The sequence below is a fragment of the Heteronotia binoei genome, unplaced genomic scaffold (genome assembly GCF_032191835.1).
Source record: "Heteronotia binoei isolate CCM8104 ecotype False Entrance Well unplaced genomic scaffold, APGP_CSIRO_Hbin_v1 ptg000891l, whole genome shotgun sequence".
In the NCBI taxonomy this organism is placed as follows: Eukaryota; Metazoa; Chordata; class Lepidosauria; order Squamata; family Gekkonidae; genus Heteronotia; species Heteronotia binoei.
Genome location: NW_026800121.1, coordinates 79,688 through 105,412, shown reverse-complemented (window position 1 = coordinate 105,412; position 25,725 = coordinate 79,688). Strand labels below are relative to the sequence as shown.

The following is a 25,725-nucleotide window of genomic DNA, read 5'->3' as shown; positions in this document are numbered from 1 at the left end:
ACGTGCTCTTTCCTCTCCGTGCACCACTGCAGCCTGCTTACATTTTGCAAATCAGTCTGTTACTATGACAACTCCTCCCCTCTCTCTCCTCTTGGCTGTTTCTTGTTTTTGTCATGTGGTCAGTACTGTATAATAGGAACACGCGGGGATAAATGTACATCACATACAGTTGCTTTTCTGAGCCTGGAAAGCGTGATCAAAACAGGAGAGAGAGAGAGAGAGATAGAGGAAAGAGAATGCAGAGAACCACGGATTTCATGGAAAGACATGAACAAGCATGAAGATATGGCAAGGAGATAAAGGGGGGAAAATAATAAAACCACCGCTAGAACAAAGTGAAGATAAAGACCCGTATGTACTTACTTCCCCCTGGCTTTGCGATTGGTTAACTAGATGAAGGTTACATGTAGTGCCACTGACCCTCCATGCCCATATTCATGCCCATTCCACTCATAGGTCCTAGAAGGGAGATAAAAAAAATCCAAGAAGATGCCAGAGAATGAGCAAAGTCAACAGATAGTGCCAAAAGACCCTTTAAAAAAAAAACAGATCCCAAAGGGGGTTGGAGGAATGTTCAGAGAGAGACGAGAAAAAAGAGCCCTGTCTTGTCTGGGTCCTTTTTTTTTTTTTTGGCAGCGTTGAGAAGACAGGCAGAGAAGCGAGGCAAAGCGAGCGAGTGAGGTAGAGCAGGAGGGCGAGGCGAAGATCACCTGTGGTCGAGTGCGGCATGACTGACATTACGACTCGGGAGGAAAGCGCATTGCGTTTGTGGCACTTACCTGGCGCTCGGATCCCCATGTGCTGCTGACCATCCATCACAAAACCTCCCATTGGTTGTCCATCTGGGTTATAAGGTGTTCCTTGGCTGACTAAAAAGGTGTAGGAAATGGCTTAATATCGCTTTGTAAGCAAAAAACCGACCAGTTGTCTTGGAAGAAAAAATAACAACTAAGCAGTTCATTTCCAGATATGCTTTAGATCAAAAGTTATAACTACGGAACTCTGTGTCTGCTATCCTAAAACAAGAGCAGTAATTATTTGCTATTTCTTTTTGTCATAACATCATCTTGGTGCCTTATGGAAAATGGTAATAGAGAATTTGGGCCTGCCAATAGACCAATCACAAACCCACGAAGGAACAGCCCACAAAATATGATAGCGCACATATTAAGCATGGCCTCTTGTTTCATTCCCCCACATAGAGTGACTCTGCTTTCCTTTTGTGGCTGTGGCAGTATTATAGAGCAGGGGACCCCAACATTTGTGATCCTGTGGGCACATCCACAAAATGGCTGCCATAAAATAGGTGCCATAGGAGGTGCAGCCAGCCACAAAATGGCTGCCACAGCTTAACTTCAGTCACACAGTGAAGACGCTTGTGTTGTGGTGGCAGTTGCTATCAAAGCAACATTTTTTGGAAAACCTGTACATCCAATCAGAAGTGTTGCTGGGCAAAAGCCCCACCTGGCTCCACCACTTTCTAAAAATATTTAGTGGGTGAAGTTGGGGACCCCGGCATAAAGAAGTATGGAAGCTGTTTGCCTCTTGCAATCATCTTCCTGCAAAGGCCTAAATCCTGCCATTTCACTTACATTTCCCACCTCTGTCTACGTGCTGACTTTCCAAGGTTAGGCCTGCACAACTATGCGATTAACTTTAAATACGGAGCTGCTCCCCCTTGAGCCAAGAAATCAAGGAAAGATCTGCCCTTGATACAATAAACCAGGGACCTGTTCCAGTACCAGAGCGAAGCTGCCTGAAATTCACTCCCCGTTTCCATTTCCCTTTTGCACAAGTAGATCGATCCTTGTCTAAGGGAATGAGGACCCCAAATACTCGGGAGGTCTGTGTTCTGAGGAGGAGGTGGACCTCTTGGATTTAAAAGGGTGTGTTGAAACCCGGACGTGGATGTTGAAAAAATAATGCCAAATAAACGTCACAATAGGCGGAAATCAGATAGATTTTAAGTCCGGTAGCACCTTAGAAACCAACAAGATTTTTGCCGTATAAGATTTCAAGGGTATCTGACAAAGGGAATTTTGACTCTCAAAAGCTCATATCCCACAAGACTCAAGTCTAGCTGTTTTACTGCAGGCCAGCTGTGTTTGCCCTCTGAAAATTCGGTGGGATTTGTGAAACAATCGTGGCACTAGTAGCACCTTAGATTTTCAGGGTATACGCTTTCGAGACAAAATATCTCTGGTATCCAAGGAAAAAAAGCTTTGACTTTTGAAAGCTTATGTCCCAAAATCTTGTCACTCTCTACGGTGCTAATGGGGTCAAATTTAGCTGTTGACCACTATTGCAGCCCTTTTAAAAAACGGGGCAATTGACCAATTAGATGATTCCTGTAGGGGGTGCTGTACCATTGTCTGCACTGCATTCCCACCGACGTAGTGTATCCTTCACCACCCCGGACACCCACGTCCAATAGCCTCGCCGATCTATTGCAACTCATAGTCACCATCTTGGAAATTAGTCAATTGTGTGTTTGTTACTATACAAGGAAACTGAGTAAGACCGCCTCCACCCCAGCCAACAACCTTAGAACATCTAGAAAGAATAATCGAAAATGCTTTTGATTTTTAGAATCTAAATGCAAGCCCCAAAATCTCAAAGAATGGGAGCTCAAGAGTTGATCTTTCCTTAAACAATGTGAGATACCCAAACGCGGAGGGGGTTGGAGTGTTAACCGGAGAAAGATAAAGATAAAATAGGAACTATTGAGCATTTCACCATTACTCCCATTCTAGATTTTTAACAGAACATTAAAAGCCGGCTTCAGAAGAAAGCTGCCTTGGGTTATTAAAGCACATAAAGCTCTACCTCATTGAATGTCTTTGAACTTTACTGAGTCCCACAAGCGATTGCGACCCCTCTGCCCTTTTGACAGGTAATAAAGTTTACAGCAATTCCACACCAAGCCGTGCACCAGGGAGTGGTCATAGGAGCAGAAAGAGCCAGGGAGGGAAACCCAAAAACGCATAATCTGTTTTGTAACATGAATGTTAAATTGTGCGCCAATACGCCCATCGTTTCATGCGGCCGGTATCAATTAACATCTGCCCGAATGTATATATATATATATATATTTTTTTTTTCCAGTTGTGTTCGTCAAGGGTTGCAACCAAGACAAGACTGCCTTTGTTTAGAATAGTCGGCCATTCCTTGCACTCCCCTTTTGACTTGTTTACCGGGTTACAGACCTCCTGGTGAACAGCTCGCGGAATGGTTTTCGCCACTGTGATATGACTATAGTTACTTTAGTCGGAACTTGCCTGCTCGATTGGACTGGTCTATCATGGGCTGAACTATTCTTCTTCTAGCGTTAATAAACCTGCAAAAGATAATGAGAGAGAAAGAAAGGAATGAGTATGTTAACTAAAAAAAAAAAAATAACAACTGGGCTTTACTCAAAAACATGAGGAACGTTACAGCAGGGTAGGGTCTTGTCTGGGCAAGTAGATTCAAGTGCGGCAAAACCTGTAACCTCCAATGACCTTTCGCAAACACAAGCCTGGGGTTTCAGGGCTGATTTATGTTGGCCTGCTTTTACCACAGTCGGACACTTCCATTTCATCTTTTCATAAGGGAATTAGCGGAGTTTGCAGCAAACAATAGCGGCATCTTTCAGATGGGGCCAGAGGGGGAGGGGATGAAACGGTAGGGAAAGAAATGCCTGCCCCATAAAGGCATCTGTTCTTCTTGCCTTCCACATACCCTATTAGTGATATTTCTGGATAAATTCTCTTAATTCCACCCCCCCTGCTTTCCTGTTTTTTTTTTTTTTTAAATCAAAACCTTCCCCGCCTCTTGCAAACATAATTCTATTTTAATGCCTACTGTTAAGATAATGAACTGTGATGGCCGCTCACCATCAAATGAGAACACGTCTGGAAGTTTTATCACTGCCCAGTTCACTCTGCTAGGGACTTCAGAGCAAAGCATTCTTGGTAAATTTTTGTGGTCCATCTTCCGCCCCCCTCCTTTCCCTTGCTCTTTATGTGAAGTCTGAGGTCAAGGTGAGGTCACTGCAATCCAGTCATGGAATTTATCATTTTTTGTTTTTTGCTGTTGGGCCCGAACATATTACAGTAAACATCTTGTTAAACTGTAATTATAGTATTAGCGATAAGGGGAACGAAATCTGACTGGGATGAGAAGCAGAGAGTCCGAACATTCGTCATGCCGAACTTATCGCGAACATTTTTTTGCTTGACTTTCATTTGTTCCGGGACTGCTGTACTGGAGATGATAGTCGATTAAGATGCAAAACGGAGATAGTTAACAAGGTAGTGTAAATGGCCGAATCTTAAACAAAGGGAAAGAACCTATAAGGAGGAGCAATGCCAAAGTGCCACGCTTCTTTTTGTTCGCTAAGAACACCATCGAAAATTGCTGTCCTCTGACATTTCAGCAAAAAAAAAAAAAGTTTGGAGTGTGGCAGAATGTTCTAGGGGTATACTGCTTTCTATCCCAACCAGTGTTCTTTCTAAGCTGAGTTAGCGTGAGCTAGCTCACAGATTTTTAGCCTCCAGCTCACACATTTTTGCCTTAACTCAGGAAGGATGACCCCAGAGCACACTAATTTATGCACTAGCTCACAACTTTAATGCCAGGAGCTCACAAAGTAAAGTTTTTGCTCACAAGACTCTGCAACTTAGAGGGAACATTGGTCCCAACTGGTTCCCCTTCCCAATGCGGTGAGAGAAAGCAACATCCAGGCATTCAAAGCAGCCATCATGCCCCAACTCATATAAAAGAACAATGGTTCAGGCTGTGTCCCTCGACTATGTTTAGCCAATGGCAATAATACCCCTACCTCCCTTCAGAAAATCTTGCTACTGCCACCTAGCAGTGGGGTTTAAAAGAAGCAGGCCTATCTTTTAGATCTCCGCCTTCCAATAGAATTGGGCTTGGTGTTCCGAAACATTAAAATCCAACCCCTTCCACAAATCTATCAAGAACGGTATTCTGACCTCTGGTTTTCAAACAGCCAGTTCCTTGAATTCAAGCGATTTTGCCCTGACTGGATTACGTAGGCTAGCCTGATCTCATCAGATCCTTGAAGCTAAGCCGGGTCAGCCCTGGTGAGTACTTGGATGGGAGACCACCAAGGAAGTCCAAGGTTGCTATGCAGAGGAAGCCAATGGCAAACCATCTCTGTCGTGGCCTGGATAATCCAGGTTAGCCTGATCTTTCAGATCATAGTAGCTGAGGAGGGTTAGTAGTTGGATGGGAGACCACCCAGAAAGTCCAAGATGGCTATGCAGAAGCAGGCAATGGAAAACTACCTTTGAAGGTCTCTTCCCTTGAAAAGCCTTCAGGGCCACTAGACGTCAAAAGAGAACAAGGGCTTGTCTTCATCCTGCCCTCCTTAGCCTGGCTGTCCTTTCCCCCCTACTGATCTCCTTGCCGGTCCGGCCTGTTTTACTGTGATGTCATAGAGAACTTCTGTTGTCAGGGAGTGTCATTAGCTTAGTTGCCATGGGTTGAAAACTACAACAATGCTGCATAACTTGGGAGCCACCTTGACCTGGATGGTCCATGCTAGATCAGTCTCATCAGATCAGATTAACCTTATTGTTTTGGATTTTATGTTGTAAGCCGCCCTGAGCCCGCCTTGGTGGGGAGGGCGGGATATAAATCGAATAAAATGAATAAATAAAGATCTCAGAAGCTAAGCAGGGTTGAACCTGGCTAGTACTTGGATTGGAGACCACCAAGGAAGTCCAGGGTTGCTAGGCAGAGGCAGGCAATGGCAAACCACCTCTATTCATCTCTTGTCTTGACCTGGATGACCCAGGCTAGCCTGATCTCATCAGATCTCAGAAGCTAAGCAGGGTCAGTCCTGGTGGGTACTTGGATGGGAGACCACCAAGGAAAAACCAGGGTTGCTATGCGGAGGCAGGCAATTGCAAACCACTTTGGTTTCCCCTGACCTAACTGGCCCAGGCTAGACCAGTCTCACCAGATCTCAAAAGCTAAGCAGGGTTGAACCTGGCTAGTACTTGGATGGGAGACCACCAAGGAAGTCCAGGGTTGCTAGGCAGAGGCAGGCAATGGCAAGCCACCTATGAACGACTCTTGCCTTGAAAACCCCATGGGATCACTGTAAGTATCTTCATCTTACTTTCCTTAGCCTGGTTGTCCTTTTTCCCTTCTGATTTCTTTGCCTGCCTCATCTTTTGTGTACTGTAGCCTGGGCCTCTGATGTCATAGAGAGCTTGTGTTGTCATTAGCTCAGTTGCCCTGTTTTGTTTTTTTTTAAAGCACTGCATGACTTGGAACCACCTTGACCAGGAAGGTCCAGGCTAGCCCAGTCTCATCAGATCCTGGAAGCTAAGCCAGGTCAGCCCTGGTTAGTACTCGGATGGAAGGCCACTAAAGAAGTCACAGGTTGCTACACAGAGGCAGGCAATGGCGAACCACCTCTGGACATCTCTTGCCTTGTCCTGGATGGCCCAGTCTGGCCCAGTCTCATCAGAGCCTGGAAGCTAAGCCGGGTCAGGCCTGGTTAGTACTTGTACGGGAGAAGAAGAAGACTGCAGATTTATACCCTGCCCTTCTCTCTGAATCAGAGACTCAAAGCAGCTTACAATCTCCTTTATCTTCTTCCCCCCTATGAGGTGGGTGGGACTGAGAGGGCTCTCACAGCAGCTACCCTTTCAAGGACAACTCCTGCGATAGCTATGGCTGACCCAAGGCCATTCCAGCAGCTGCAAGTGGAGGAGTGGGGATTCAAACCCCGTTCTCCCAGATAAGAGTTTGCGCACTTAACCACTACACCAAACTGGCCACCAAAGACGACCTGGATTGCTACACAGAGGCAGTCAACGGCAAACCACCTCTGAATGGTTCTTGTCATGAAAACCCTAGAGGTTTTCCACCACTACCACCACCGCCATTTGAGTAATTTCCTGGCAATCAAGTGTCTATTTCTAACTAAAGTTATTCAGCATTAATGAAAGTTGTTATTCTCTGATGTCAAATTTGTTTTCAATACGGGCCCCTTTGTTACTCTGGGTACCACCACCCCATCTATTGTTAAATATTACCAACGTTTGTGTGGAAGAAAGGAAAACTAAAGGTTACATATTCTTCCAGTGGATGAACGCTCTACCTTGGGGTAGGTGCACTCTTTGTCCCACGTGTCGAAAAGCTTGCGTGACCCATCACAATCCTCTTCAGGGGACCTCAAGGTGACTCCACGACCCTCACAACCTTCAGACAGTTTATCATTCATTTTCCGTTCAGTTCAAAGAGGAGGAAGAACCGTATAATAAGAATATACTTAGCTTGTTAGAAGTCCTTAGGGCAGTTTTTTTAAAATGCCATAGACCTTCTGCGGCACTAATTAGATGTAAATTTTAAAGGGAGGGACGTAGGTATGGAGACCACATGACTGCATAGCAAAACAAATAAAATGATCAAGGCACTTGAATCCTTTCCAGATGGTTGAGAGGAGGAGCTTGCTATTCAGAAACCCACAAACTCACTGGACGTCTAATGTCCCCCCCCCCTTTTTGTTCAGAAGTGTAACAAACATGAAATTGGAGGAGAGGAAGGGAGTAGCAGCTCCCAGAGTTGAAAAAAGGCACCTTCCAACGCGCTCTTCGCTCGGTCGTGATGCAACGAGTTCTGACCAGTTTTGTAGGAAAAAATAGGTGGTGGAGTTCATCCGGGGATTGTTATGCAGCTGCACCTACTATTCAATGGACAAGGCGGGAAGGAGGAGGTGGAACTCTCAGAAAGGTTCAAGAGCTGTGCTCCTGTGAGCGCATCCGAGGCCTGCTCACAACCTTCAGACCGAGACCATATGAACTGGTCCAAAGTAACCTATTTACTTCCATGGCTGGGTCTTTCAAGCGCTAGGGCAGTGCTGCACCGTGCTGGTGCTCTGTTTGGGAAGAGAATGGTGTGTCAGCAACCCCCCAAAAGGATAAAAGTAGTCCCCTGTGCAAGCACCAGTCGTTTCCGACTCTGGGGTGACGTTGTTTTCATGGCAGACTTTTTACAGGGTGGTTTGCCATTGCCTTCCCCAGTCATCTACATTTTCCTCCCAACAAGCTGGGGACTCATTTGACCGACCTCGGAAGGATGGAAGGCTGAGTCAATCTCGAGCCGGCTACCTGAGCCAGCTTCCGCTGGGATCGAACTCAGGTCGTGAGCAGAGCTTAGGACTGCAATACTGCAGCTTTACCGCTCTGCGCCACGGGGCTCTCAGCAACCCCGACGGGAAGCGTAAGATTAGCGTTGCGCTCAGCCAGACACGCTGGGAGCAAGCTGAGTTCTGGTGGCACCTCCGTGGTTATGGTGGCTCACCTTTCACAGGGTTGGAGGCTCTGAGCTTCCAGGAGATGGAACCCCATGAGGCTAATCCCAGCAGTGCAGTCAACACCTCAAGGGCTGGGTGGAGAATCATTGCCAAGCAAAATGGTCCGGGGCATAAGGAAATGTGGACATGTGTGTATGTGTGTGTGTGAAGCACCATCACCTGCACTGGACGGCACCATGTAGTCCAGGGGTGGCCAAACTTGTAAGAGTCGCATAGAATAAATGTTTGAGAACCACAATATATCAGATGTTTGAGAGCCACAATACACGAACGTCAGACGTTTGAGAGCCACGAGGAAGGAAGGAAGGAAGGAAGGAAGGAAGGAAGGAAGGAAGGAAGGAAGGAAGGAAGGAAGGAAGGAAGATGGGGGAGGGAGAGGTGGAAATAATTCAACTTTAGCTTTAAATGCATTCTCCAAGCTGCTGGGTGGCTTGGATTGGAGAAGTCATTCAAAGAGACAAATGCCTTCTCCAAGCCTTCCAGCGAAGTGGGTGGGGGCTTCAAGAACCACACGACATGCGTGAAAGAGCCACATGTGGCTCCCGAGCCACAGTTTGGCCACCCTTGACATAGTCCAATCTTACCAGGTCCTGGAGCTAAGCAGATTTGGCCCCGGCTAGTACTTGGATGGGAGACCGGCATGGAAGTCCAGGGTTGCTACGCAGACCATGAAAAACCACCTCTGAATGTCTCTTGCCGTGAGAAACCTACGGGGTCACCATAAGTTGGCTATGACACACACAGAGTGCCATCAAGTAAAAGCTGACTTATGGTGATCCCATAGGGATTTCAAGGCAAGAGATGGACAGAAGTGGTGGGCCATTGCCTGCCTCTTCATAGCCACCCCAGACTTCCTTGGTAGTCTCCCGCTGAACTATTAACCAGGTTGATCCTGCTTAGCTTCAAGGATCTGGCAAGGAACCCCACTCCTTCACTCACACATGCTGGAATTGCCTTGGGTCAGCCACAGCTCTTGTAGGAGTTGTCCTTCCTTCCTTCCTCCCTCCCTCCAGTTTGGTGTAGTGGTTAAGCGCGTGGACTCTTATCTGGGAGAACCGGGTTTGATTCCCCACTCCTCCACTTGCAGCTGCTGGAATGGTCCGGGCTCAGCCATAGCTCTGGCAGAGGTTGTCCTTGAAAGGGCAGCCCTCTCCAGCCCCACCCACCTCACAGGGTGTCTGTTGTGGGGGAGGAAAGTAAAGGAGATTGTGAGCTGCTCTGAGATTCAGAGTGGAGGGTAGGATATAAATCCAATGTATCAGGGGTGGCCAACGGTAGCTCTCCAGATGTTCTTTGCCTACAACTCCCATCAGCCCCAGCCATTGGCCATGCCGGCTGGGGCTGATGGGAGCTGTAGGCAAAAAAAGCATCTGGAGAGCTACCGTTGGCCACCCCTGCAATATATATTTAAAAATCCAATATAAAGATCCAGCTGGCCTGGGCTACCAGATCATGGCAGAGATGTTTTGCCATTGCCTGCCTCTGTGTAGCAACCGTGGTCTTCCTTGGTGAAGAAGATAAGAAGAAGATGAAGAAGAAGATATTGGATTTATATCCCGCCCTCCACTCCGAAGAGTCTCAGAGCGGCTCACAATCTCCTTTACCTTCCTCCCCCACAACAGACACCCTGTGAGGTGGGTGGAGCTGGAGAGGGCTCTCACAGCAGCTGCCCTTTCAAGGACAACCTCTACCAGAGCTATGGCTGACCCAAGGCCATGCTAGCAGGTGCAAGTGGAGGAGTGGGGAATCAAACCTGGTTCTCCCAGATAAGAGAGCTATGGCTGACCCAAGGCCATTCCAGCAGCTGCAAGCGGAGGAGTGGGGAATCAAACCTGGTTCTCCCAGATAAGAGTCCGCGCACTTAACCACTACACCAAACTGGCTGGTCTCCCATCTAAATACTAACCAACGGACGTTGCTTAGCTTCTGAGATCTGACAAGACCATCACTTCAGTAATCTTGAAGGAAACAGAAGGAGAACCACAACCAGATCAGGGCAGAGATGTCTTGCCATTGCCTGCCTCTGTGTATCAACCGTGGTCTTCCTTGGTGGTCTCCCGTCTAAATACTAACCAACGGACGTTGCTTAGCTTCTGAGATCTGACACGACCATCACTTCAGTAATCTTGAAGGAAACAGAAGGAGAACCACCATTTGGAGAAGTGATTCAAAGAGACAAATGCCTTCTCCAAGCCATCCAGCGAAGTGGGTGGGGGCTTCAAGAACCACAAGAATCAGGTTGCAAGGGTGCTGTTACACATTACATAAAGTGTAAGCACTCTTTACCGATTTCCATCGGATCGTCATTCACTCTTACTCTCGGTTCTCATTTTGAAAGTATAAACTCTTATGGTAAAACCATCTTTGTAATTATGTTGTACTAAACACACACATCAGGCTCGTGAGCAAAAAGGTTATGGCAATTCTCATCTCTCATTATAAAACACCATGTAAAATAGGCAATTAAAAATTCTACCTTTCCGCCCATTAGTTAGCTTACGCCGTGACCAATTTGAAAATGGCTTGCATTTTCAGAAAGTGATTTTCAAACACACTTCCAAAGGAAAACCGCAAAGAAATAAGCTTTTTTAAAAAAACAAAAAGCACCACCCTGAAAGTCACTGAAATATTTTATATGTGTTAGTATTTTGCATTTACTCTTATGAGCTAGATGGTCTCATCCAGTTACAGAAACCTACGTGCACAAACAAATTTCCATGTGTTAATTAGCTGCGTAATTGGCAGGGTTGGAATTCTAGCCGCTTTGCATAATAGGCCACACCTGCCCGATGTAGCCAATCCTGGAGTTTACAAGGCTCTTATTTGTAAGCTCCAGGAGGATTGGCTATTTCAGGGGCGTGTGGCCTCATATGCAAAGGAGCTCCTGCTAGAATTCCACCCCTGGTAATTCGCAAAAAGTCTGCTCCTGAGGAGACCCTCTCATATGGGAATCAGGTGGCAAGTGCGCTGTCCTCACTATGCTTGGAAGGCATCGCAGTCTTTGGAGTAGGGTTGCCAGGTTGCCTTCTGGGAGTGGGGAGGGTGGAGGGCGACATTGCTGCGTCTGATATCATCGCATAAATACTCCCACTAAGCTGTGGAGACTTGTGAGCAAAAATTCTACTTCATAAGCTATTGGCATTAAAGTATGGTATTCATTCATTCATTCATTCATGCATTCATTCATTCATTCATTCATTCATTCATTCATTCAACTTGTATCCTGCCCTCCCCACTGAAGCAGGCTCAGGGCGGTTCACATTAGGGGGTCACAAGGCCAATATTAATAGACAAAAGATAAAAAAAATACAAGTACATCATAAATTAAAAAACACATCAAAACCATTACATGAAACCAATGGCAGGTGCTATTTGATCTCGCATTAAAATATATTGATGCGCTGATGATGGCGGATGCTACCGACGACACCAGTGTTAAAATTGTGTTATTCAAGTACTTCTGCCGGATGTCCTATTAGCAAAAGATCCCCAGTCATAATACGACGTTCAAGGCGGGCCAAGTGGATTAATTTCTGCCGTCCTGTTATCGGTTTTGGATTCGAGAACGCCTGGCGGAAGAGCACCGTTTTATAGGCCCCGCGAAACTGTGGAAGCTCTCGCAGAGCCCTAACCTCTTCCGGCAGCTCATTCCACCCGGTAGGAGCCACAACAGAAAAGGCCCTGGTTCTGGTCATCTTGAGCCTGGCCTCTTTGATGCTGGGGATCGAGAGCAGATTCTGCGACCCCGACCAAAGTGCTCTCTGGGGTATATGCGAGGAAGGGCGGTCCCTAAGGTATGCAGGCCGCTGGCCATATAGGGCTGACAAGACTCCACAGCTTAGAGGTCGCATCGGTGGGTAGCCATGTTGGTCTGAAGCAACAGAACGAAGTTTGAGTCTAGTGGCACCTTGAAGACCAGCAAAGTTTAATTCTGGGCTTTTGTAAGCATCTGCTTCAGACACAGTCAGTCAGTCACAGTCACATTTTATTTGTGTCCCGCCCTCCCCGACCAAGCGGCTCAGGGCGGCTAACAGCAAAACTCAGTGTATACATTATACAGTAAATAACGTTTAACTATAATTAATTAATTAAAATCCATTAAAATTCTAAAAACATTCTAAAAACATTTAGTGCTATCCCGCTGGCAAATTTATTTGGCAATTTAGTAGTTTCAGCTGGTGAAGGCCACTTGGAACAAGATGGTTTTGCAGGCCCTGTGGAACTGTTCAAAGTCCCGCAGGGTCCGCATTTCCTCTGGGAGCTGATTCCACAGCTGTGGGGCCATAGCTGAGAAAGCCCGAGTACGGGTGCTCTGGAGTCTTACCTCCTTTGGCCCGGGGATAGTCAGCAGGTTCTTCCCTGCTGACCTCAGTGCTCTCTGGGGTTCGTACGGGGAGAGGCGGTCCCTAAGGTAGGCAGGTCCTCGGCCACACAAAAGCTTCTACCCAGAATTAAACTTTGTTGGTCTTGGAGGTGCCACTGGACTCAAATCCTGTTCTGCGAGCGGCATGTGAGAGCGCCAATCGCCTGGAAGGGGACGGTGTGGCGTGCGTTTTGTTCGAGAGGGCTCCTTTCCCCGTCAAAAAGTAAGAGGTTTCAAGTTCTAGCTTTGAATTCCGTAGCCAGGACCAGCCCTAGACTGTCTGCCCCCCTAAACAAGGCTAATTTCTGGTTCCCCCCTACACTGATAACATCACCGAGTCATATGGGGAGAGAATGCAGTTCTGCACTCCCAGAGGGCTGGTGCTCTAGGCAAATGCCTAGCTTGCCTAGTGGCAGAGCCGGCTTTGTCAGCAGCACATTAAGAGATCAACATGATTTTCGGGAGGATGAGCTTTCGGGAATCGAAACTCCCTTCACCAGTTAGCTCATACCACAAGATAGTCTCTCCGGTGCTGCCGGACTCGAGAAGTAGCTCTTCTCCTGCGGAGCGGTACAGCTGCCCCCTGAATCAGGTCTCATTTTGAAGTTTTAGAGTCATAGAATCATAGAGTCGGAAGGGATCTTCAGGGTCATCTAGTCCAACGCCCTGCACAATGCAGGAAGCTCACAAACACCTCCCCCTAAATTCACAAGATCCTCATTGCTGTCAGATGGCCATTGAGCCTCTGCTTAAAAACCTCCAAGGAAGGAGAGCCCACCACCTCCCAAGGAGGAAGCCTGTTCCACTGAGGAACCGCTCTAACGGTCAGGAAGTTCTTCCTAATGTTGAGCTGGAAACTCTTCTGGTTTGATCTCAATCCACTGGTTAAAAGACCAACTACAGGATCATAGAATCACAGAGTTGGAAGGGGCCTCCAGGGTCATCAGCCCCCTGCACAATGCAGGAAATCCACAAATGCATTCCCCTAAGTTCACAGAATCAGCACTGCTCTCAGATGGCCATCTAGCCCATTTCAAAACCTCCAAGAAAGGAGAGCCCACCACCTCCCAAGGAAGCCTGTTCCACTGAGGAACCGCTCTAACAGTCAGGAAGTTCTTCCTAATGTTGAGCCGGAAACTCTTTTGATTTAATTTCAGCTCATTGGTTCTGGTCCTACCTTCCGGGCCACAGAAAAGAATTCCACCCCATCCTCTATAAGACAGCCTTCCTCTGCTAATACCGACCATTTGTTGAACTAGCTTTGTGTGCTGCACGAGGAGGATTGCCTTATCCTAATGTTGCAACACATGAAGGACAGATGAGCAGATGAGCCATGTCATGCCACACTGCACCACAAACCTTTGGTTTTTTTGAAAACAAAAGGTTGGTGGTGCAATGTGACGCGAGCGACATTGCCCGCGCAGCCGTATTACTCCAAGGGGGGCCAGATGGCCAATTGCACCCTTGTGCATACTTGTCCCAAAAATTCAGCCCAACTGAACGCAATTGGTCAGTGTGGGACAAGGAAGCCTCCGCTATCAAACTGGCCCAAGAGAAATGGAGGCACTGCCTAGAGGGGGCGCGAGAGCCATTCGAATTATGGACAGATCACAAGAATTTAGCTGCCCTCATCGCTGCTCGCAACCTCAACAATAAACAAGTACGGTGGGCGAGGCTGTTCCGGCAGTTCAATTTCAAGGTAGGGCACATCCCTGGGAAGCTGAACTTTTTGACGGTGGTATTGTCCCGCCTCCCTCAACACGAAAGCAAGAGGGAGGAGATTATCGACTCATTGTTCATGCCCTCCCAGCTAAGCACATTGGTAACTACGTGTGCGCAAAACCAAAAGGGGGAGAGCCCCCTGATGGGTTCCTAGGAGAACTGAAACAAGCTGTCAATGACAACACCCCAGGGGAGGATTTACAATTTAGGGGAGGGATGGTGGCTCAGAAGTAGAGCATCTGCTTGGTAAGCAGAAGGTCCCAGGTTTAATCCCCGGCATCTCCAACTAAAAGGGGTCCAGGCAAGCAGGCGTGAAAAACCTCTCCTTGAGTTCCTGAATTTTTAAATTGATTTACCCCCTTTGATGGGGAAAACCATAATTTGGGTCGTTGTGGACACTTTCTCCATACAAGCCCATTTCATGCCTTGTAAACAGCTCCCCACGGCCAAACTACTGGCCCAATTGTTTATCCAGCACATCTTTCAGCTACATGCTTTTCCCGCTAAGGTGGTCTCTGACCGCGGCCCACAATTCATTGCCATATTTTGGTCATGTCTGTGTGAACTAGCAGGGATCAAGCAAGGGCTCAGTTCCGCCTACCACCCACAGACGGACGGACAGACGGAACGCACCAACGAGACAACTGGGTGGCCCTACTGCCCTTTGCAGAATATGCTTACAACAACAACATGCATAGCGCCACCAAAGTAAGCCCCTTCCAAGCGGTATATGAATAAGAGAGCAAACCATTCCCTGAACTTGCCGCCCCCCCCTTCATCAGCCTCCACGGACTTTACGGAACGATGGCAAGGGATTGCAGGGGGTTGGGCAGTTATAAGTAAACAACTGCAGAGGGTGCAAGAAGCCTATAAGACTCAGTATGATAAAAAAAACCAACACTCTGAACTGTGGGATTTTGCAGTGGGAGACAAAGTATATGTTTCAACCAACCACTTACCTAATGCACAGAACTGTAAGAAATTAGGGATGAAATACCTGGGACCTTTTCCAATCCAAAGGATTATAAATAAAGTAACTGTTGAACTGGACCTACCTAAAAAACCTTAAACATGTACACCCTTGTTTCCATGCCAGCTGCTTGAAGAAGGAGCCTGGACCTTTGCAGTGGCACCCCCAGACGGAACCACCCCCCCCGACTCTGGTTCGTGGTCAGATTCATCATGAAGTGCAGGAAATTCTCGATGCCAGGATCAAACATGGTGAACTGTTTTATCTTATCAAATGGACCCATTTCCCGTTAAGTCAAGCTGAATGGGTCAGCTCCAAAGATACAAACTGTAAAGCTTTAATTAAAGAATTTTACAACAAACATCCCAATAAGCCCGGGGGAAGGGGACCTTGTGGGGAGGGCAGAATGTCAAGAGTCACTCCACCTTGCTCCTCTTGCCATATGTATCCAGCTATACAATATTGTGCTTGTGCTAGCTATGCTGCTTTGATGTAGTTGCTGCTTGTTGCTTATCTGAAGGGAGGATGGTATGTCTGGGAGCTGGCTAGTTGCTATGTAACCAAGGCCATGAACAGGAGAAGATGCGACCCAAGAACTGATAATGATACCTGTGGTGATGAGAGCTTAGTAGAAACCCCGTGCAAAACCCCCGCTTTAGCTTGGCGCGCTTTGGCTTGAATTATAATGGTCAGGGCAAAGGTTTATAAGTTGGGGGAACTGGCGGGCTTGTCAGTTCTGACAACGTGTGTATATGCCCATGAAGCTGAAATAAAAATCTTGAACTCGTCTTTTCCTTGGCTCTCGGTCTGACATCTTCTCTTGCAGCTGTTTAGGAATCCAGGCTATGTCAGACTTCCAGGGGCGATTGCCAGGGTGGGAGGGGTTGGCTACATTCCCGGCTGCTTACAGGCGGTGGGATCCCTCCCTCCACGGGATACCTTGTCTAAGGAAACATCAACGTCCTACGGGGCTGCCGGTCTCCATGTGGTGATGAAGGAACAGGGATGGGGAGAAAGACTAAGCAACCAGAAAACACCAGATATTTCCAGGGATGGAATTCTAGCAGGAGCTCCTTTGCATATTAGGCCACACAACCCTGATGTAGCCAAGAGCTTACCAAAAAAAGAGCCTTGTAAGCTCGTGGAGAATTGGCTCCATCAGGGGTGTGTGGCCTAATATGCAAAGGAGCTCCTGCTAGAATTCCACCCCTGGGTATCTCCCTTGTTCTATGAAAACAATGTGCTTAATTCCACAAACACATGAAAAATGCACAAAACACTAGTAATCAGGGCTTTTTTTGAGCAGGAACACACAGGAACGCAGTTCCGGCTGGCTTGGTGTCAGGGGATGTGGCCTGATATTCAAACGAGTTCCTGCTGGGCTTTTTTAAAAAAAAAACCTTATGTGAAACAATGGTGATGTCAGGGGGTGAGGCCTAATATGCAAATAGGTTCATGCCAGGCTTTTTCTTCAAAAAAAGCCCTGCTAGTAATACATACGGCCAGGGTGGTTTTTTGAGCAGGAACGCACAGAAACGCAGTTCTGGCTGACTTGGTCGCAGTTCCGGCTGACTTGGTGTCAGGGGTGTGTGGTCTAATATGCAAATAAGTTCCTGTTGGGCTTTTTCTACCAAAAAAACCCTGTGTGAAACCACGGTGATGTCAGGGAGTATGGCCTAATATGCAAATGAGTTGCTCATACGGCAAAAAAAAGGTCGAAATGTTGTAACACACACACCTCTAGCCATTGCAATGTTGTTATATTTTCAGCTGGATATTGATGCTTCTACCTCTGTTGCATGTTTATTTCCATATTCTTAGGTTGTTTATATGCAGTGTTCCCTCAAAGATGAGTTGGCGTGAGCTGGCTCACAGTTTTTTGAGCCTCCACCTCACCCATTTTTGTCTTCGCTTAGGAAAAATGGCCCCAGAGCAAACTAATCGATGCAGCAGCTCACCACTTTAATGCCAGTCGCTCACAAAGTAGAATTTTCGTTCACCAAACTCCACAGCTTAGAGGGAACATTGTTCATAAGTACATCTCTTGATATTTATCGAAACGGGAAGTGTAATGATCGGAATTCTCCAGACCAAAAAAGAAACTCTTGCTGCATATATTAACAGTTGTGAGAATATTATATGTGAAATATTGGAAAGTCTCAAAGATACTGGACAGGGACGAATTTTTACAAAAACTGTTAGAGGCAGCTGAAATGGACACGTTATCTATTAGATTAAGAGGTGGGAATGTACAAGAGTGTAGAAAGACATGGGACAATGTATATGTTTGGACAAAAAGTATGGGAATTTCTATGAAAAATTCAGAATTGTGTTATGGTAAAACCCTCTAACTCCTTAGTGTGGATGGGTGGGTGGGGGGTGGTATGGTTGTGTTTGTATATGTATACTTCCTTTTTTGTATATGGAATCGGTAAAATAAAGAGATTTAAAAACGGGAAAAAAATGATCGAAATTCCATTTTGAGAACCTACTTTATGCCCGTTTGGAGAATTTATATTCCTGCTACTCTTGACTGTTGAATATTGTTTACTTATTCCTTGGAAGCCTGGAATTGTGTTGGAACGTGGTGGTTTCAGTTTATGCAATTTTGATTGTTGTATTTATTGGCAACTGTGTGTGTTACAACATTTTGACCTCTTTTGCTAGTGTTTTGAATATTTTCAATGTGTTTGTGTAATTAAGTACATTGCTTTCATTCCAGTGTTTTCTGGTCTCCAGGTGGTAGCTGGAGATATCCTGGGATCAGGGGTAGAATTCTCACAGGAGCTCCTTTGCATATTAGACCACACCCCCTGATGTAACCAATCCTCCAAGAGCTTGCAAGGCTCTTTTTTTGTAAGCTCTTGGAAGATTGGCTGCATCAGGGGTGTGTGGCCTAATATGCAAAGGAGCTCCTGCTGGAATTCTACACCTGCCTGGGATTACAACCGGTCTCCGGGTGACAGAGATCAGTTTCCTCCTTGGGAAAATGGCTGCTTTGGAGAGGGGACTCTATGGCGTCCCACTCTGTTGACGTCTCCCCCCAACCACCAAACCCTGCCCTCCAACCCTCAAAAATATCCAGAAATGTCCCAACCCACTGCTGGCAACCCTAAATCCTTGGACCTTCTGTCGAATAGAATGCATCATCAGGAATCAATCCCGTAGAGTGAAATGTGGAAATGTGTTCTCCACACATGGATTTCCAACGGTAATACTTTCCCCTGTGGTTCTCTCCATGGGGATCATTCCCAAAGAACCAGCAGGGTGGAATTCTAGCAGGAGCTCCTTTGCATATTAGGCCACCCCCCTGATGTAGCCAATCCTCCAAGAGCTTACAAAAAAGAGCCCTGTAAGCTCTTGGAGGATTGGCTACATCAGGGGTGTGTGGCCTAATATGCAAAGGAGCTCCTGCTAGGATTCCACCCCTGAGAGTTAGTATGGAGCAATGTTGTTCAGTCGCACAGTCAAGTCCGACTCTTTGCGACCCCATGGACCAAGTCACGCCAGGCCCTCCTGTCTTCTACCATCCTCTGAAGTCTGCTTAAATTTGTGTTAGTTACATCAGTAACGCTGTCCAGCCATCTCATCCTTTGCCTTTTTGTCTTTCCCAGCATTAGGGTCTTCTCCAGTGAGTGCTCCCTTCACATTTGGTGGCCAAAGTATCTGAGCTTCAGCTTCAGCATCTGACCTTCCAGGGAACAGTCAGGGTTGATTTCCTTTAGGACTGACTGATTTCATCTTCTTGCAGTCCAAGGGACTCTAGTCTCAAGATTCTTCTCTAGCACCACATGGAGCAATATTTCCAATTAAAACTAAGAATTAGTTCTTAACTTATGCATGTGCCCATGGCTTATTTTTGTAGCAGGAACTCCTTTGCCTATTAGGCCACACACCCCTGATGTAACCAGTCCTCAAACTTACAGGGCTCTTCTTACAGGGCCTACTGCAAGCTCCAGGAGGACTGGCTACATCAGGGGTGTGTGGCCTAATATGCAAAGGAGCTCCTGCTAAAATTCCACCCCTGTAGCCAATCCTCCAAGAGCTTACAGGGGTTCTTAGCACAGGGCCTTCTGTAAGCTCCAGGAGGACTGGCTACATCAGGGATGTGTGGCCTAATATGCAAAGGAGCTTCTGCTAGGATTCCACCCCTGATTAGGCCACACACACCCTGATGTAGCCAATCCTCCTAGAGCTTACAGGGCTCTTAGTACAGGGTCTGCTGTAAGCTCCAGGAGAACTGACTACATAAGGGGTGTGTTGCCTAATAGGCAAAGGAGCTCCTGCTAAAATTCCACCCCTGTAGCCAATCCCCCTGGAGCTTACAGGGCTCTTAGCACAGGGCCTGCTGTAAGCTCCAGAAGGATTGGCTACATCAGGGGTGTGTGGCCTAATATGCAACGGAGTTTGTGCTGCAAACAAAAGCCCTGCACGGAGCCCATTCCAGTAACGTATTGTGGAAATCGCAAACTGAAGCTTTCCAGAAACATTCCAGAGGGGCTTGATCGGAGATAACTGCCCAAGTGTGGGGAACATTTACCCACAAACCGAGCTTTTTTTTAAAAAAATCACGGATTAGTACTAGCAGGAAAACCTAAAACATTTAAAACAAATTCTCCCCCCCCCCCCCGCCCGCCCCCGTGCATCTCCCATGCCCTCATTAAATGTCCTTTTTTACTGGCGGGTTAAAGCCACTGGCTGTTTTGCAGAAGACACCCTTTGGGTTTGCAATCTCCGGCGCACATTTCATTTCACAATCGACTCTTCAGGCTGGTATTTACTTAAGAATTATCGTACGAGATCTAACCCCAAACACACTCTCTCGCATGTGCCTCCCAGCTCCTTCAGACACATCAAGCACAAATGCTTAATAGTTATCTTTTCCTTTAAGTATTCTCGCATGTATTTTTGTGTTTAGTAGCTAATCTGGCGAGAGGAGGGGGGGGGGGGAGAGAGAGAGAAGCCATGTGGTCCGGTGCCTTCAGGGTGATTTCGGAGGAAAAGAACATTTTCCTTCTGGGGAAAGTAATAAAATGACATTCTTGCTCCTCCCCGCCTCCCAGAAGTCAACTTGAGGTCAGCTCCCAATTCTTGTATCTGTTTAAATAAACTGGTCCAGCTGTTTGTTGCCAAAATACCCTTTAACCTTCTGTTCTATCCTCCCAGCCTTTGTAACAGAATACTTTGCTTTGCATCAGAGTAAAGCCCATGCCCGTGTGCATTAAAAGGAGGGGGGGGGGAAATACAATCATGGAAGATTCTCCCCCCCCCCCGCCGCCCTTTTCTTTACAATTGAAACGATCCTATTTCCTTTTTTAAAAAAGTCTTCCTGCTTTGAAGAAAACACAATCCTAGTGTTAGCATCTTTATCAGTTTTTAGGTCTTTTCAGTTTTAAAAAACCCCCCACAAAAACACTGCTTTTGATATGGAGAAAAAAATTGTTTTAGACACTAAAAAATCAGTTGTCAGTTAAAATGACAGGCAGCCTAATTCCCGGACTGGGGGTGGATATGTATAAGAGAGGAAGTAATCAAGAATCCCCCCCCCCCCAAATCCTCAATAACTTCTTCTGAGTTTAGATTTTAACTTTTTTCCTCGGCCTAAATGCAACTTTAGCATCCCCTAGCCAGAATGTTACACATTCCAGTTAAAAACTTGATTTTTCTGTTGCTTTTAAAAAATTCCCTTATATTTCAGTTCCCCAAATTAAAAGGAAAATACAGATAAGAAGGGCCATTTTTCAAATATTAACTAGTCCCCAAGTAGGAAGGTAGGAAACTTGTGAAATCTGCACATAGACTGTCAGATGTTATAGTTTGTCAAGGTGCAAATGCTCTCTCTCCAAACGCTTACAGAATTGCTACCGGGTAGAAATTTTCTCCCTCGTTCAGCCCATATGCCATTCTTGTCAATAAGCAAGTTTGGAATGCTAGAAATATCCAGGGCTCTTTTTGTAGCAGGAACTCCTTTGCATATTAGGCCACACACCCCTGATATAGCCAATCCTCCAGGAGCTTACAGTAGGCCCTGAAAGAAGAGACCTGTCAGCTCTTGGAGGATTGGCTCCATTAGGGGTGTGTGGCCTAATATGCAAAGGAGCTCCTGCTACAAAAAAAAGCCCTGGACATATCATAATATTGGGAAAAGCTATAACATTTTGTGCCCATTTCTTCCAAGCAGTTGCATAGAAGTTCCTCCTCCCATTGGGAAGCAAAGATAAACAGAGAGGAATGAAGATGCTAAGATAAAAGCTAATTGTCTCTTTCTCTGGGAAGATAAGGACCCTTCTCAGCTTCTTAAACCCATTCTCCATATTAAAAAAAGAACAACAAGAACCAGTGCTTGCATCTCCATGGCCACACATTTGGTTAGTGTCGTCTCTCATGCTCCCGAGGTCTCCCTCCTCCTTTTGACCCCGGAGTCCCTTCCTCCACATTGTGACAGAAAGCATCTCTGGTCACATGGAGAAGATTCAGCTCCGGACTCAGTGAAGCAGCAACCTGCCTTTGAACTTTGACCTTCGGCTCTGCCGCCTCCACCGAGATGTACAAGTTTTGTTTCCTCTAAACGAGAGGCGGCCTTCCGGGGATGACAAAGGAGGGGGACCACCATTCTCCCGCAACTGTTACTATCTAGAAAAGGGAGTATTTTTTCCACAGGGCTGCAATATGGGGAGTCTCATGGTGCCGCCGGGTGACATTTCCCATGCAGATCTGTCCTCCCCCCTATCTTGCTGCACTCTCCCCACTCCAACCCCTTCCCCACACTTTCTCATTCTGTATCCATTTGCATTGCTGGCTGAAGTGGAAAAAAAAATCACCTCCCTTGTCTCTTCTGGAACATGCTCATTTTGCACTCGGAATAAAACGAAGCCCCGCTCTCTTGCTATCGGTGACTGCTAAAGTCACCTTTGCCTAGGAAACCTGTGAAGGTTGGATTTTATCATTCTTCAAATGATAGATGATAGATAGATAGATGATGATAGAGAGATAGAGAGATGATGATGATGTTGATGATGATGATGATGATGATGATGATGATGATAGATAGATAGATAGATAGATAGATAGATAGATAGATAGATAGATAGATAGATAGATAGGATAGCTAGTTAGTTAGCTAGATAACAAAATAGATAGATGGATAGATAGATAAACAGAGAGATGATAGCTAGCTAGATAGTTAGCTAGATAGCGAGATAGATGATAGACAGACGGACAGGTAGATAGACAGACAGATTGAAAGATAAACAGAGAGATGATAGCTAGCTAGATAGCTAGATAACAAAATAGACAGACTGACGGACAGACAGATAGATAAACAGAGAGATGATAGCTAGCTAGATAGTTAGCTAGATAGCAAGATAGATGATAGACAGACAGACAGATGGACAGATGGATAGATAAACAGAGAGATGATAGTTAGCTAGATAGCTGGATAGCTGGATGGACGGACGGACAGACAGACAGATAGATGATTGACAGACGGACGGACAGACAGATGGATGGATGGATGGCTAGATAGGCAGGCAGGCAGATAGGCTCAAAAGAGGTTTCTGGAAAATATGGGATTTTCTGAATTTGAAAAGCTCATTTGTCCCTCCAACGTTTTCAAATGCATTTGCAAAGAATGGCACCCTACCCTCTGAACCTCAAGACCCCTGCTGTTTGTGGGGGGGGGGGGTGCGGATTTCACACCGAAGAGCCAGTGTGGGAATAGCAGCCAGTGGTTTGCATATCAGCACTGGGGCCACAGGCAAGAGACAAACTGCATCTCTGTCTCAGGCACCTCAGAACCATTTGGTGCACAGAGAAACGCAAGCTGAAGCAAGGCCATGATTCTCTGGCAGAAACCTCCTCATCTTTGGTATCGTTTTGGTTTGGGGTTTTTTGCCTTCTATGCTGAAGCATTTTGAAGCAATTTAAAGCGATGCAGCCACTTAAATATAACAAAAAGCAGGTGCTGGCCAAAATATACAATGTGAAATACTATACTTGTAAAGATGGGCCATAATAATAAAAAAAAAGTTATGTGCCACTTCTAGAAGTAGAACTTTACTTGCCTTTTTACTCCTCATTCCCTCTAAAATCTAGACAAAATAATTTTTGGGACTGTCGATTTCCTGTGCTGATTATTGGACTATTAAAGGTATCTCAGGGTTTTGCAGTACCTTGTAGGCTTTTTTTCCCCCCGGTTCATCACTGCAGTTCTGGAATATTAATCAGATGGGTTTTTTAAAAAAAGATGAAAGAGTAATGCCCGATTGCTAGATTTATTTTCATCTTTAGTGAAGTTTCCCTCCCAGCAGTTCCCTTTCTAATGGACAAGTACGTATTTTGCAGAATCACTCAATAGCGATTTATTTTTTTTTAGCAGGAACACACAGGAATGCCGTTCCGTCTGGCTTGCCGTCAGGGGGTGCGGCCTAATATGCAAATAGGCTGCTGGTGGGCTTTTTTCTGCAAAAAGCCCTGTGTGAAACAATGGTGACACCAGGGGGTGGGGCCTAATAGGCAAGTGAGTACCCGCTGGACTTTTCCTACCAAAAAAAAGCCCTGATAGATGTTTTTCAGCTCTGAAGAAGAAACGAGCCTCCATCAAAATGCTCATTATAAAATAAGAGTTAAGCACTTTCCAGATATAATTTCAGCACCTTGACACGAGAGTAAAAAAAGAATTCCAAGAACCATTAAACTTGATGTAACTGGCCAGCCATCTGTTTATATGAAATGTAGTGTTACTGGTTTTAAGGTTTAATTGTTTTTATCAAATTGCAATGTTACTGGTTTTTAAGGTTTAAATCATTAAGTGTTTAATTGTTTTATATTTAAAATTGTTTAAATGTTATGCTTGATTCATTGTTGGAAGCCGCCCTGAGCCACTTGTGGGAAGGGCGGGATATAAATCCCGAATAAAAAAAAAAAAAATTAAAGGTTCTTGAGAAGGAAAAACAAAAATAAAACTTCCTTCAGTCTGACCATTGAAGTGATCAATGAGGTAAAGGAGATTGTGATCACTCTGAGACGCTGAGATTCAGAGTATAGGGTGGGATATAAATCCAATATCTTCTTCTTTCATGCCAATAGCTCATGAAGTAGAATTTTCGCTCAGAAGACGCCACAGTTTAGAGGGAGCATTGGTGAAGGGGGATAATCAGAAGCAGCCCATGCCTGTGAATCGTGCCTTAATTTCTAAAATTAGGTTTCTTTATCTTCTCAGGGTAGAGCTAAACTCTATGAAAGTCATGTTCGCCAATCCCCTCTTTGTTTTTTTTTTCACCTTAAAAAACAAAGGCTGCTTAGGCCTACAAATGTAGCATAGATCATTTAACAATAACTTCCTACTCGGAAGGTACTCTGCTCTCTGCTTACAGCCTCTTTTGGAAACACAACATTGGAATTTGCTCCAATCGCAGTAAGCTCCCGTCCATCAGACGCTCCCTCCTCCCCTTTTTGCTGGCAATAGTGGAATATTTGTCAAATGACTAGGTACAGACCTTCCGTAAGAGTTGTGCGAGACAGCCACAAATAAATCCCTGCGCGGGGAGTAGTGATGAAAAGCCACTAATTAATTGGACAAAGTTGATGTAAAGCCCTAATGAAAAGCAAAGGACGGCTCCCCGTTTTAGTTTTAAAAATAGCTCCCGGGCTCGCAAGCGTTCACAGCGTGACCCTACGGACGGATGTAAACACTGTGCATTCAGGGGAAAAAAGTTTCCTTCAAGTGCGAGAAGGTTGTTTATATTCTCCCAGACGCCACCTGGTAATGTACTGAGCATATCAAGTGTGAGGACGGAAGGGATGAAGATGAGATCTAGCGTGTGACAACCGATAAGTATGCCCGGTGAATCCTGACTTTCTGAGGAAGGAACGCATTGTTTGTCAGTCCTCCTTCATCTCCCTTTTGAAGCCTTCAGAAAACTTCTCGAATCCCCGGTAAGTTTGCTCAAACGCAAGAGGCTCTAGCACTCTGGAGAGCTGTGAAGGAGGTTCAAGGGCAGCCTTCCACGTATCGGGGCCGGTGGGGGGAAATACTGCCGTTAGGGCAGCTGTAGTTTTATCCAACTGTATCTCAGGGGGCCCCAAATGTGGTGCCCCTGGGCACAGGGCTGCCAGCCAACACCTTCCCCAGCACCCAGAAAGCATTTTTTTTAGAAAGGGGGTGTGGCCAGGGATGGAATTCTAGCAGGAGCTCCTTTGCATATTAGGCCACACACCCCTGATGTAGCCAATCTTCCAAGAGCTTGGAATTCTAGCAGGAGCTCCTTTGCATATTAGGCCACACACCCCTGACGTAGCCAATCTTCCAAGAGCTTACAAGGATCTTTTTTT

The 25,725-nt window shown here is 46.1% G+C and overlaps 1 protein-coding gene across 1 annotated transcript in view; it reads right to left on the bottom strand.

Moving 5' to 3' along the window:
* Positions 1 to 316: 316 nt before the first annotated feature.
* Positions 317 to 25,725, bottom strand: part of LOC132590876 (homeobox protein Meis1-like) — a gene marked incomplete at its 5' end in the record, with an annotated part of 69,472 nt that continues 44,063 nt past the window's right edge. Inside the window, 3 exons of the mRNA XM_060263809.1 lie at positions 317 to 459; positions 780 to 865; positions 3,275 to 3,337. Coding sequence (XP_060119792.1) covers positions 401 to 459; positions 780 to 865; positions 3,275 to 3,337 — 208 coding nt within the window. The remainder of the gene's footprint in view (positions 460 to 779; positions 866 to 3,274; positions 3,338 to 25,725) is intronic.